This window comes from Notothenia coriiceps, unplaced genomic scaffold (genome assembly GCF_000735185.1).
Source record: "Notothenia coriiceps isolate Sejong01 unplaced genomic scaffold, NC01 NC01_scaffold00014670, whole genome shotgun sequence".
Taxonomy (NCBI): Eukaryota; Metazoa; Chordata; class Actinopteri; order Perciformes; family Nototheniidae; genus Notothenia; species Notothenia coriiceps.
In genome coordinates, this window is record NW_011347371.1 from 9,127 (window position 1) to 22,503 (window position 13,377).

At 38.4% G+C, this 13,377-nt stretch overlaps 1 protein-coding gene across 1 annotated transcript in view; it reads left to right on the forward strand.

Moving 5' to 3' along the window:
* Positions 1-5,363, forward strand: part of cbln4 (cerebellin 4 precursor) — a 6,103-nt gene extending 740 nt beyond the window's left edge. Inside the window, exons 2-3 of the mRNA XM_010774809.1 lie at positions 1,516-1,632; positions 2,346-5,363. Of these exons, the coding sequence (XP_010773111.1) occupies positions 1,516-1,632; positions 2,346-2,543 (315 nt within the window). The 3' untranslated portion in view covers positions 2,544-5,363. The remainder of the gene's footprint in view (positions 1-1,515; positions 1,633-2,345) is intronic.
* The last annotated feature ends 8,014 nt before the right edge of the window (positions 5,364-13,377 follow it).

The following is a 13,377-nucleotide window of genomic DNA, read 5'->3' on the forward strand; positions in this document are numbered from 1 at the left end:
TTCTTTACTGAATGAGTGTGAATACTCTGCATTCAACATTTCAACATGACACCAAATGTCACTTTCTCCAACAACAAAATGCAATAACACAAATAAATAAAGATGAATACTAAATAAATAATAATAAAGCAATCAAAAAAAAAATGTGCAGAAAACACCCCACTATAAATCCATGAATGAAAGAACAACCAGTTTGATGAAAATGGTTGTCATCAAATAAAATTGCATCCCAACGCATAATTGTAAAACAAACAAAACCCAACTCCCCTATAATTGACCATCTGTCAAAACCCTTTTTAAACCCTAGTGTTTTTTGTCCTAAACTTTCATCCTGGAGAACCGTTTTGATTCATGCTGAGGAATATCTGCACCTCAGAGTTTAGTTTTAGGCTGCTTGTAGTTTGCATGTTGGAAAGTGTCTGGATTATGTTGGAGAGCTGGCATCCTGCAGAGCCAGTTTGCTTCAAGCTACCACACACACACACACACACACACACACACACACACACACACACACACACACACACACACACACACACACACACACACACACACACACACACACACACACACACACACACACACACACACACACACACACACACACACACACACACACACACACACACAGCATCACTTTCAACACTCCCTCCTCCCTCCCTCACCCCAAAAAAATCAGCCAACACAACCAACAAGAATGTGATTAGTCACACAGCGGTGGGCAGAGTTAGGTGTTAATAACAATATCACTGCCTGATCCCCTGCCCTCTCATTTGTAGCCTCATAATACCTTGTGCTGTCTACACAGTGCATGTCATCTGATTGGTGCACATCACGCTGTTGCTATGAAAGCAGCACCTGTCAAAGGTGGAGGCTGCAGTGGCGACTTTATCAGGTGTGTTTCAGATGTGCAGGAGTTCCTGCCTCCATCAATCAGGACCCAAAGGAGTTAATTTAAATACTGTATGTCATCTAGTAGGTGCTTAAAACCTTTTAGTGACATTCAGACAGCATTTAATGCTGAGTGACATATTCAGAGTGGGTTTGCAAGCAACAGTAAGAAACATTTTTTTATGTATTATATCATAACACTTTAATATTCATTCGGTTAGATGAAAAAGCAGTAATCAAATAGCTTCTACATCTGTTCAGGCTCTGTCTCATCAGTGCTGACACTGATGAGACAGAGCCTGAAAAGATTTAGAAGAAAAATCCTCTCCTTGCACCAAACTGGAACATTTTTATTAAATAATGTCATTGAGCATCATTTAGAATTTTTTTTGTGTGAGTATGTATGAAAGTTGAAAGCGGGGTTTTGATCCATTGAGAGGAAAAATGTAATATCATTTGAAGTGTGTTGCATTCAGGGTGTGTGTGTGCAGCGTTGTGAAACCTGTGTTCATGAACACATGTAATCCTAAAGCCTCCTTGAATAAAATCCTTTGCTGAAGTGCTGGCTACGTATATAAACACCTTTGTCATAATGTTTTCTTACATCCTCTCTCTTTCTCATAGGTTCTGGTGAATATAGGAAACTACTTCACATTTGAGTCAGTATTTTTGTCCCCTAGAACAGGAATCTACAGTTTTAACTTCCATGTTATTAAAGTGTACCAGAGCCAAACTATACAGGTAAGAAAACATTATTTTGATGTGTTATTGTTTACATTGTTAACCTGTTTTAGTATTAGAGAGGGATAACATGTATTTTTTAGGTACTGTTTGGACATTTTGGTGTGGGTTTAACATTACGTTCAATTAAAGAAAGAAGTAAAGACCATACACACCTCATTTTTAATCTGATACGTTAAAGAAGACCTATTATGCTCATGTTCAGGTGTATATCAGTATGTAGTGTCTCTACTGGGACATGTCTCCATGCTTTAATGTTCAAAAAGCTCTTTATTTTTCTCATACTGCCTGTGCTGCAGCACCTCTTTTCACCCTCTGTCTGAAACCAGAGCCCAGTCTGCTCTGACTGGTTAGCTGGCTGCCTCTGTTATGATTGGTCCACCCCTTAGAGTTGTCCCGCCCCTTAGCCTATCACGCACAATGTGTTGGAGCGTTAGCCAATGTTAGGGCGAGTGTTCCATAGTGATGTCACTCTGTTACTGAAGTAAACAAAGGAGTCCAATGCAAACCATTAATACACAAACAACAATATGATATACTACAGGAAAGGAAAAACACCAAAAAAGCATACTATGGCCCCCTTAAAGGTATTTGTTATAATGAGTAGCTGTGACTGTGTAGGTGAGTTTTGCACAAGAGGTTAAGATGTTGCAAATAAGATGTTAGCACTATTCAGTATTTTAAGGTTTCTCACTGTTATTTCTGTTATCCAGGTGAACTTGATGTTGAATGGGAAACCAGTCATCTCTGCCTTTGCGGGTGACAAAGATGTAACTCGTGAAGCGGCCACCAATGGAGTTCTGCTTTATCTAGAAAAGGAGGACAAAGTCTACTTAAAGCTGGAGAAGGGAAACCTAGTTGGCGGATGGCAGTACTCAACATTTTCTGGCTTTCTTGTGTTCCCGCTGTGAGAAAAAATGAAAGGAAAGAAGATTGTAAGCATCCTGACTTCTTCATAAAGTGTTGTCACTGTATAATCAAAACATTGCTGCTCCATCTTGCCAAAATGTTGAAAGGAGATAGATGGGAAAGGATCCAAACAGAGAGAAGACATAAGACTTTGGAAATCATTCACGTTCTCTGATTGTGAGTTCACGTCCAGATGAAAGAGACTCGATGAGCTATTAGATGTGTCTGCCAATCAAGCAACCTCAGAGAGGAAGACTCAAAATCTAAAAATACTTTTCCCAGTTCAACATGGCAACTGTTGCATTCAAGTACATCTGCCTTTTGGGTGTAAACTGTATATGCTTGTGTTACTTGTGTAGCGAATCATCAAAGTAATCAAATTGTAAGTATTTTTGGGGGGTATCTACTCTGGTCAAGAGATGATGGTGGTGCCACTTTGATGGAAAACATGTATTTGCTTTTAAAAAAAAGAGATCAATGCTTATTGCAATGCGCGTTTAGTGATCAGAGGAATTCATTGATTACTTAAAAGGCCTACTGGGTCAAAAGCACAACTCCAGAGACGACAGAACCAAGAGGCGCCACAATAAAGACACTCAAAGAGACATAAAACAACCTTAAAATCACACAAACACAAGACAAAATTACACATAGACGCTCAAAAATACCACAAAGAGACTCAAAACCACCACAATTTGAGGCAAAACGACTAATGACTGCTATTTCAGTATGGTTGTCGCTCATTCAAAAGTCTGTGCACAGGAACCCATAATGTGCTTATCCGTCCATTATCAGAGTCCACATTTCATATTTTTCTGATTATTAAGAATCACTGCTGATACTGATATTTTTGCTTTTGGTGAATAATGAATGAAGGTTGTTTGTTTATTTCAGTTTACTGGTAAACCCAGTCGCCCAGAAATCACATTTATATTCCATCAATTTGATTTGGCAGAGACGCTTTGGAGTCATTACTATCAGTGGCAATGTTTTCTTCAATTGGTGTTTTTGTAATGGATTGTAAATCTGGAGATTTGAGTTAGCATCCTGATCCCATGTATAGTAAGGTTTTAGTCAACAAAAGCTGCTGTAATCAATATTTCCATCAGAACAATTGATCAATGGATGTGAAATGTGCTCCATGATAATAAGAATAATCATCACCAACTCTGTAGTTCCCTTTAGATATTTGGAAAGCTTAAATTTTTCAGCCAATTCTTTTTGGTTTTACAGCTCACCATTTGTGTTGACTCTCTCTGCTATAATGAGCACTATTTTCATCAGGCAGCTCTTATTCTTTATAAAAGCATAGATAATATCACTAAACGCTGATTATGGAGCTGCCTCAAAGCACAAAGACAAAGTTAGCAACTAGCTGGTGGAAATACTTGGGCATTCTGCAGCAAAAGAGCGGGATATGTTCCAATAGCGGAAGCCAACACTGAAATATTTGACTTAAATTCAACAGAGGGACACAAACACGACTCCAAAAGTGTTTTCATACTGCTTCATATCTGCCGGATGTACAAACTAACAAATGTTTGCTATCAAAACTAGCCAAATAAGCCAACAATATGTTAGCGTGAGCTTGTTTCTGCTGCCCCCATGTGACCAAAACAGGTCATTGCAGGTTGAGGATTCGGCTAGAGCTTTCTTTATTTTTTGTTTAACCAATACCGCCATCTTTCCCTGAACTTAACCAAACGTGAGTGCCTAATGGTAACCATAGAAAGGGTTATCCTGCTTTAGTTTTTACAGTCAAAGCGCATATTGTTGGGAAAGCAAATAAAAAGGATGCCATTGAAGATTTTGTCGTTGATACGTTCATTCAAATATGTTGTCAATATATTGATAAAATAATACATCATACATTTCCCCAAAATGTATCTGCTGTTAAAACTAGTAGGTGTAACTTGTGTATTCACAATACACAAGTCAAGTTGTGGTTTATGGATGTTAATAAAGTGTAATGGACCTCTAAGGACGTTAATTAGTTGACATGTAGATAATAAACAGGTTCCTGTCACTGCTGGTGAGCATAAACAGCTTCCACTGGGCCACCTGAATAAATGATGAATTAATAAACTCCTTAATAGCTGCTCTGGAGCTCATCCTGTGCTTACACGGCACTTCCCTTCATGTCTACAGAGGAGTTAATGTTTGCATTTCTGCAGTGTGTTAAAATCCACCTCAAAGGCTTTCCTGCAGAAGTATTTAAATCGTCTGCACTCTCGTCAGGTTGAGTGGTTTCAATGTTTACTTTTGCTGATCAAATGTATGTTGTTTACTGACATCTTTTTTTGTCAGTGACTGAATGTTGCCCTTGGCATCAATGACATTTATTTTTTGTTGCCGAGAAAACGTCTGATGAAGGTGATTGCTACAGTTCTCTGTTACGACGAATAAAGAGGCAGAGGTAGGAATGTGTGTGCAGCTCAAAAGGCTCTCTGAAGATTCACAGTTGAATCGCACTCCATACTTAAAATGCTCAAGGAAAGGACTCTGTGGTGTAAAAGTGCAAATATATTCACTGACAGATATCTGAAGGGACAAGGATGGTGACACTTATTAAATAACCCTGCTACTTTTATGGAACCATTTATATTTATCTTGCTGAACCGAAACAATCTATATTTATTTTTTACTTCATGTTTGTGTCACGTTGTTCTATCCATGATGAGTGTGGAAGCTGGACTGTGCCTCTGTATGATGATAGTTTCAGAACGTTATTCAATTATTGCTCAACCTAAATGATGTAAATCTAAGGGTTGAAAGGTTTTAATGTCATCATTAAATGTTCCAATAACTAATGTATTGAAGAAATATGGTGATAAATGATCAATAAAAATCGTGATTTTTTTAAAAATATTGTTTTCAGAGGATTTTTTTTTTAAAGTTGCATTGGCCAGTCATCATTTTGCAAGAACATTTTATATTTTTTATGCGGCAACTCAGAGCTCCTGCTGCTGTTTTTGGATGGACCCTCTTTAACTTTTTTGGCAGAACCAATTAGCAGAACTTCAGTGATTTAAAGAGTGAAAAACTGATGAACAAAAACACATAAAAAATGAAACAGCACATTGTGTGAAATTATTTTTAAGATAAATGAATGTATTAACCATTTTTGAACAAACCATGTTATTAATGTTCATTGAAAACCTTAAAACTTGTTATTTAATTGTACATTTAAAGAGGCTCTATGCTTTTTGTGGGTTTCCTGTATAGTGCGTTATATAGGTTTTTGTGCATGCACTATACGTGATAGACTAAGGGGCGGGACATCTCTAAACGGTTGACCAATCACAACAGATCCGGCCAGCTGACCAGTCAGAGCAGACTGGGCTCTGGTTTCAGACAGAGGGTGAAAAGAGGTGCTGCAGCACAGACAGTATGAGAAAAATAAAGAGCTTTTTGAACATTAAAGCATGGAGACATGTCACAGGAGAGACACTAAATACTGATATGAACCTGAAAATTGGCAATAATATAGGCATTACAATGTTTAAGTTGTTGCACAAGTAGACTTTAGTTCAGGGTGATTTATTGTAAAGCCTCACTTGATCTACAACATGTTGCAAACAGCATTGTATTTAGTCCACAACAGGAAGGACTTCTGATTGTGATTGTTGAACTCCAATTTTACAGCAGCATCAAAAAGTTGAAACACAGCCAGGTTCTGTTGTTTCTCTTTGTTTTGTCTCCTTTTTCTTTGTCTTCATTGATTATGTTTGTATAATGTTTCGTAATTGGAATAAACATTTTTTGTGGAAGGTACGGAGTCTGTGAAAACAGATTGGGATGGTTGAGGCTTCAGATGCTGCAGCTGAACACTTTATCAAAAAACAACAACATCTTCTTACAGTTTCATTTGACAGGATCATTCAGAAAATATCTCTGCTGGAAACAAATTGGTTTAAATGTGCATACAACATATCCTTTTGTGTCTGGTGATACATTGAACATTTATTTTTTGGAAGGTTCTATCTACGCACATTATATAATCATGTCTGTTATTGTGTTTTCAGTTTGGCTGTCAGAAAATACATTATTTTCCTCTTTCTGTTTTCGGCCCTTTGATTTCTGCCTCCTTTCAAATCAATCTGTAATAAGTCGAGGTGGGGCTCTGAGAAATGTCCTAAATCATTGCATTAAATTGAATTTACTGAGCGAGTCCTCCAGCTCAGCCTCTGTGGAGATCTGATTACATCAAAGTGCAAAGGGCCTTAAGAAGGAGCTGGAAGTTGTTTATGAGTGTTCCCTTTGAGCAGGTTGTCCTCTTGGGAGAGACATGTGATGTTGTATTTCAAATGCACAGAATAGTGTAAATAAAGAGTGAACCTAACATGTTTACAGTTGTATGTTGTGATTACTATGGACATTGACTTTTGAATGTACAATGATCTTTTTCAATGGAAATCATCAGAAGCATCTGAAGCGCAAAAAAGGCTCAAAATCATTCTTATGCCCCTTTCACACCAAGGCTTTTCCCGTTCTAGCTCCGTGCTAGAGCTTTTCTGGTTCGGAACCGGTTCTTCGGTTCAGCTCCCGCTCTGTTCACACCGCTCAGAGCCCGACTGGTGCTGCGTCATTGCGCCATCGTTTGCGTCATGACGTAACCGTTTACGTGCCTGCATGCTTCATAAAGCCAAACCACGCAGAACCCCGTCACATCGACAACAACAACAATGGCCGATTGTATTGAAGCGCTGCTCGTTTTGGTTTTGATCTGTCGAAACGAAATGGAAGAAATGGGACGACTTTACTACCAACTTTACAGTCGTTACATGCTACATTCAAAAGTTTCTTTGCTCCCCTCCAGCTTCCTCTGTACCTCTGCGGAAGACCAGATTCCCAGTAGGTAGCTGGTCTCTTCAGTGGACCACTGCTGCTTGTTAAGTTTTAGGTTTTCCATCGTTGTGTACAAACTGGATAAAACGCAGGCTTTTTGTTGTTGTTAGAGGTTGATCCCGCCCCTGCCCCTCCCCCGCCTCCAACGTAAGCGTGACGTATGCGGTGCTTGCTTTCTAGACCGACAACTTTTTGGTGCTTGAAACAAACTTGATTCCGGAGCTTAGAGGCGGCTCCGCTGCGGTGTGAACAGGAAAAACGGGTGCTTTTCAAGCTCCAGCTCCGAACCGGCCCTGGAACCGCGTTGGTGTGAAAGGGGCATTAGTCAGATGGGAAGTTCAGAGCTACCGGAGACGATTAGGGCCAGATGTGTTTTTTTCTGAGATTAACAGACAGATTTTATGACTTTTTTTATCAGAAAAAAAAAAATCACATTTGGTCAGACCCCCATAAAAACCAGTGCCCTAATCGTCCTCCGTACAAAAGCAAAGAGGCTGAACTGATGGTATATAACACAGAAGACTGTTGGTTATTTATGATATTGTATCACCACTATGAAAACCAAAGGTGGAAGATGTATTCAGATCTTTTACTTGAACCAAAGTAGCAAAACTACAATGTGCAAATACTTAGTTACAAGTAAAAGTCCTGCATTCAAATTAAAGTCCAAAATGATAAGTATTACAAAATATTTTTTAAAGTATCAAAAGTAAAACTACTCATGGAGTATGACCCATTTCAGAAAAATACACGATATGTCATTGTATCATAATCATAACCGCATTAATGTGTTCATCACTTTAACGTTGCAACTGGTAAAGCTGGTGTTTATTTATATTAATGTATAAACTGTTGGGTAGTTAAGCCTAATATAATATGGCATTATTTATTAGTTGATTTATCATTTGTAATAATCTCAATCTGCAAAGTAACTAGAGCTGTAAAATAGATTTAGTGAAGTTAAAGGACAACTAACTATCTCCTATCAAATGTAGTGAGCATAATGTGATAATACTCAATGTTTACTTAAGTACAGTACTGGACTAAATGTACTTAGTTACTTTCCACAACCGTTCAAAACGACCCTTTTGGTCTGAAAATGCGTTCTGAAATATTACTGTACCTATCTCTAATTAAATCAATCCATGGATCTCATGACAATAATCAGTCATGTTGATTAATGCAAGACTAACATCCATTAATAACCAGCGTGTGAATTATTTGGAATAAAAACACATCCAATCCGTGTCATTAGTTGTTTCATGGTGCCATTAAGGATAAACAGAGATTTCTAGTGGCGTTCTATCCAACATATTGTTTATTTTTGGGATCAAAAAGGCAGTAAATGTGTGAAATCCTGATGTTTGTTTTGTATCTTAAAAAGCAATAATACCCTCTGTTAATGAATCTGATCCTAAAATCATTTTCTGGGAGATTATCTGGCGCCGGAGCTTGATTTGTTCCCGTGTGTGTTCACGCTGTCAGACTGACTGTTTACGAGATAAGGAAGATCCAGCGAGAAAGTCATTTTAAGTAAAGTGCGCATCTCTCGACACTACACAAATTTTATTAGAGAGCAAACACAAGGTCATCCTGAAAACTCTACACTCAGTGATTGTATGGACGAGTGGCTGCAGAAAAGGGTATTTTATGAACGAGCTACTGTCCTCATGGCTTTGTGATTGCTGTGTTGAATTTCAAACTTAAATCTGACCTTTGTAGGGGCATTTCAGAAGAGAATCTCAAAGCATATCTGAATACAGGACTGTCTCAGAAAATTAGAATATTGTGATAAAGTTCTTTATTTTCTGTAATGCAATTAAAAAAACAAAAATGTCATACATTCTGGATTCATTACAAATCAACTGAAATATTGCAAGCCTTTTATTATTTTAATATTGCTGATTATGGCATACAGCTTAAGAAAACTCAAAAATCCTATCTCAAAAAATTAGAATAGTTCCTCAGACCAAGTAAAAAAAAAAGATTTATAACAGCAAAACACAATCAAACATTTGAAAATGTCCATTAAATGGACATTTTCAAATGTTTGATTGTGTTTTGCTGTTATAAATCTTTTTTTTTTACTTGGTCTGAGGAACTATTCTAATTTTTTGAGATAGGATTTTTNCAGTTTTTGGTCTCCTCCAGAGGAAAGTATCTGGCTCTTTAGCTTCAATATGCTCCATATTCCCCAACTAGTTGCTTACTTTGTCCGTCAGTATTGTGTCTTTGCGATTCGTCCCTAAATCCAAACTTAATTAATTATCTGGGGTTTAATCAATTTGATCTACTGTGCAAATAGTCATGTGATTCATTGTTAAATGACATTTTGTATTAGCTGCTTTAAATCTGGCTCACCCCTCTGTATTACATAAATGAACGTGCACCTATGTAACGTTTAAGGTCAGGGAATAGTTAAGTTATTCTCCACTGTCTATCGTTCAGATTATGTGTTTCTTCCCAGTGAGTTATCCTAGAGGTTGCAGCAGCAGCAGCAGCAGCAGCAGCAGCAGCAGCAGCAGCAGCAGTGTAGCGGCGCGTAACTCCACTAAGGAGGAAATCAAAGGCTTCAAAACTCACAGTTGGCCCGGCTCCCTCTCTAACAACCAGCCCAGCCTTTATCACAGAGAAAGGCTGCTGCGCTTGTTTATTTGAAAACAGGTCAATTCTGTTATGCTCCAAATGCTTTCTGTAAAACGTGCGGTGAGATTGACACATGGACATAATAACAGGAACACCTCCATAATATAATGCATCCCAAACAGCCTCAGACATTACTGTAGAACTGAATCAACACTTTCAGCGCACACTGCATTATATAAGCTTCACAGATTTAGTGTTTATTGCAGAGCTGTAAGTATGTTTTTATTTTCCCTTATCATAAAAAAGATTGATATTTTGTCCATCTCTCCCTGTATGTGGCTGCAAACATCTTTCAGAGGGAATGACAAATTCAGATCCTATGAGTCACGTAGCTATCTTATCTAAAAAGTTGTTTTCTTATTCAAGCCCAGACTCACACCTGCAGGCATACAGAGGAGAAGATTATGAGGAATTAACACTTTTTGAAAAACAGTCGGCATTGTCCTTATTTGATTCAGTTGTTTGAAGAGACAGAAAGTGAACTACCACTGTCTTAAAGAGGACATATTGTGCTGATCTTCAAGTTCATATTTGTACTTTAAGCCTCTACTGTGACATGTCTCCATGCTTTAATGTTCAAAAAGCTCTTTATTGTTCTCATACTGCCTGTGCTGCAGCACCTCTTTCCCCCCTCTGTCTGAAACCAGAGCCCAGTCTGCTCTGATTGGTTAGCTGGCCGGCTCTGTTGTGATTGGTCAACAGCTTAGAGATGTCCCGCCCCATACCATACCTTGTCAAATGTGTTCAAGCGATAGCCAATAGAAGAAGTGTTACATAGTGATGTTACTTTGTTTAGGAAGTAAACAAAGGAGTCCAAAGGAGTCATTTCAGGCACAGAAATATACATGCCACAATACTGGAAAGGGAAAACAGCCAAAAAGCATAACAGGGCCCCTTTAAGACGTAGCTATACAGAAAGCAAACTGCCACTGTCTCAATATGCAGTATAAACACATCTCAAGGCGTGTGCATGTGTTTTTTTATAACAGTCGGTATTTTGGAAACCTCTAAATGAATGATTTTTATGTTTAGAGAAGTCTATTGCTTTTTGTTATAATTCAGTTCAGGGGTTATGAGTCCCACCAGATGCACTCAAATTGAACAGTGCTCTGAATATCTCAAACCAAGTGCTGGAAACAATAAGTGCTGCACTGTTTAGAGACAATATATTCAGATATGCTTTGATATTCTCTTCTGAAATGCCCCTACAAAGGTCAGATTTAAGTTTGAAATTCAACACAGCAATCACAAAGCCATGAGGACAGTAGCTCGTTCATAAAATACCCTTTTCTGCAGCCACTCGTCCATACAATCACTGAGTGTAGAGTTTTCAGGATGACCTTGTGTTTGCTCTCCAATAAAATTCATGTAGTGTCGAGAGATGCGCACTTTACTTAAAATGACTTCTCGCTGGATCTTCCTTATCTCGTAAACAGTCAGTCTGACAGCGTGAACACACACGGAACAAATCAAGCTCCGGCGCCAGATAATCTCCCAGAAAATGATTTTAGGATCAGATTCATTAACAGGAGNAACTGAGCTTAAAGTTAACATGTCATCAGGTTTGCCGAGGTTAAATGAATGCTAACGTTGCTTATATCTGCTGGATGTGCAAATAGGCAGCTGTTTGCAATCAAAGTTAGCCATATGACCCTAAAAGGCATATGTTAGGTTTGCAGCTTGCTTTGCTGCCCCCAAGTCCTCAAAACTGTTTTGTTCGCAATGTTAAAGAAATATCTCGAACAAAAACTTGAGACATAATCTCACACTTAATTTTTTGAAGACCGATTATAGGGTTTTCAAATCCACAGTGTCAAACAAAAGATAGTAATCATAGTCCTGTACTATACATTGTTGGACTTTATTCCTGGAGCTTCAGTAGATACTATGAGCACAGAATAAATGAATACATTCTGTGTTAATGACACAATTCCCTTATATCAGAGGATGTTTTACTGAATAGTTACCACCTTTATACAAACTGCATTCCCTATGGTACTCTATGCTCAAGGGGATTCTCTTTGGCATTTCTTCAGGGCATTTGTACTCAAATAATTTGACAATTTTGATATCACAATTCTAATCATCTCTGGTAAACTTGGCTTTTAATACCGGTGCATTATACATCAGCCAGATCAAAGCATGGGCCATTAAATAATAACATGTTTTGCTTTCACAGAGACCCAGATAATAAATGCATGAAAGCATGTATCCAACTTCTGGGTTCCTAACAATTTAATGAGCGTTTAACCGTGCCGCTGTGAAAATCGTACTTTCATGCTGTGCACATACTCAGAATATGTGAGTGCTGTATGCAGATGAGCTTGGAACAGACTCGCTGATTTGTTGGGTTTAAGGATTGCAAAACCCCGTTTGCATGCAGCGCGGTTCTTCACGGCACCTCTGCGCCTGCAACATGTCTCATCCTGATCTGTGGATAGTAAATGGAAAGATCTGTTGGCGAGACACAGAGGCTGGAGTTAGGGTCAGAGGGGCTGCTCGGGGTAACTCAAACTTTCTCTATATGATGAGATTTCAATTACTCACATTGCCAGCTTTGTAATGCAGGCAGCTGTCAGTCAGTCAGTATCCAGAGGGACTGAGTGCCGGGGAGAGGAAACTAGATATAGTGTTGGCAAAGCCTCCCTCAGGAAGCGAAAAGCAAGGATAGAAATCACAATGTACCCATCAAATCCAGGTGGAGGTTGTCAAAAACCTATTTGTGGCTGTGGAGGTAAACATTATGTGATAATAGTGCAAATGACTTGGTCACTGAACTCAGCACACACATAATAAGGAAGTATCATCCTAATATCTACAGATCAAAATTCTATTTATTTGGTTAAAAGATTGGATTTGATTAGATTTGTATTTATTTGATTTAAAGTCCAGGTTGTGCATTTGGTGCACTGAAAGGCTTTAAAAATAGATTGCAGCCACAGAAGGGGTTCCCCAAAGAATACATGTTGTATTATTACACTTTAAGCTGCTTTTAGTTTTTTTGAGCTCCTCACAAATGGAACAAACTTCCAGAAAACCTGAGGTCTTTACAAACGCTGAGTTCTTTTAACCCTCCTGTTGTCTTCGGGTCGATTTACTACTTTCATCAATCATAACTTTCTTGTTTTACATTCGATTGCATTAAGGCTTCATGATATCCTTCACAGTAGACATTTGAACATATACAATTGCTGATCACAACTTTCATTGAATTTTGGATGATTTAGTCAACTTTGTAACACCCATGGTGTTCCCGGTCAAAAATGAACACCATAAAGAAAACACACACACACACACACACACACACACACACACACACACACACACACACACACACACACA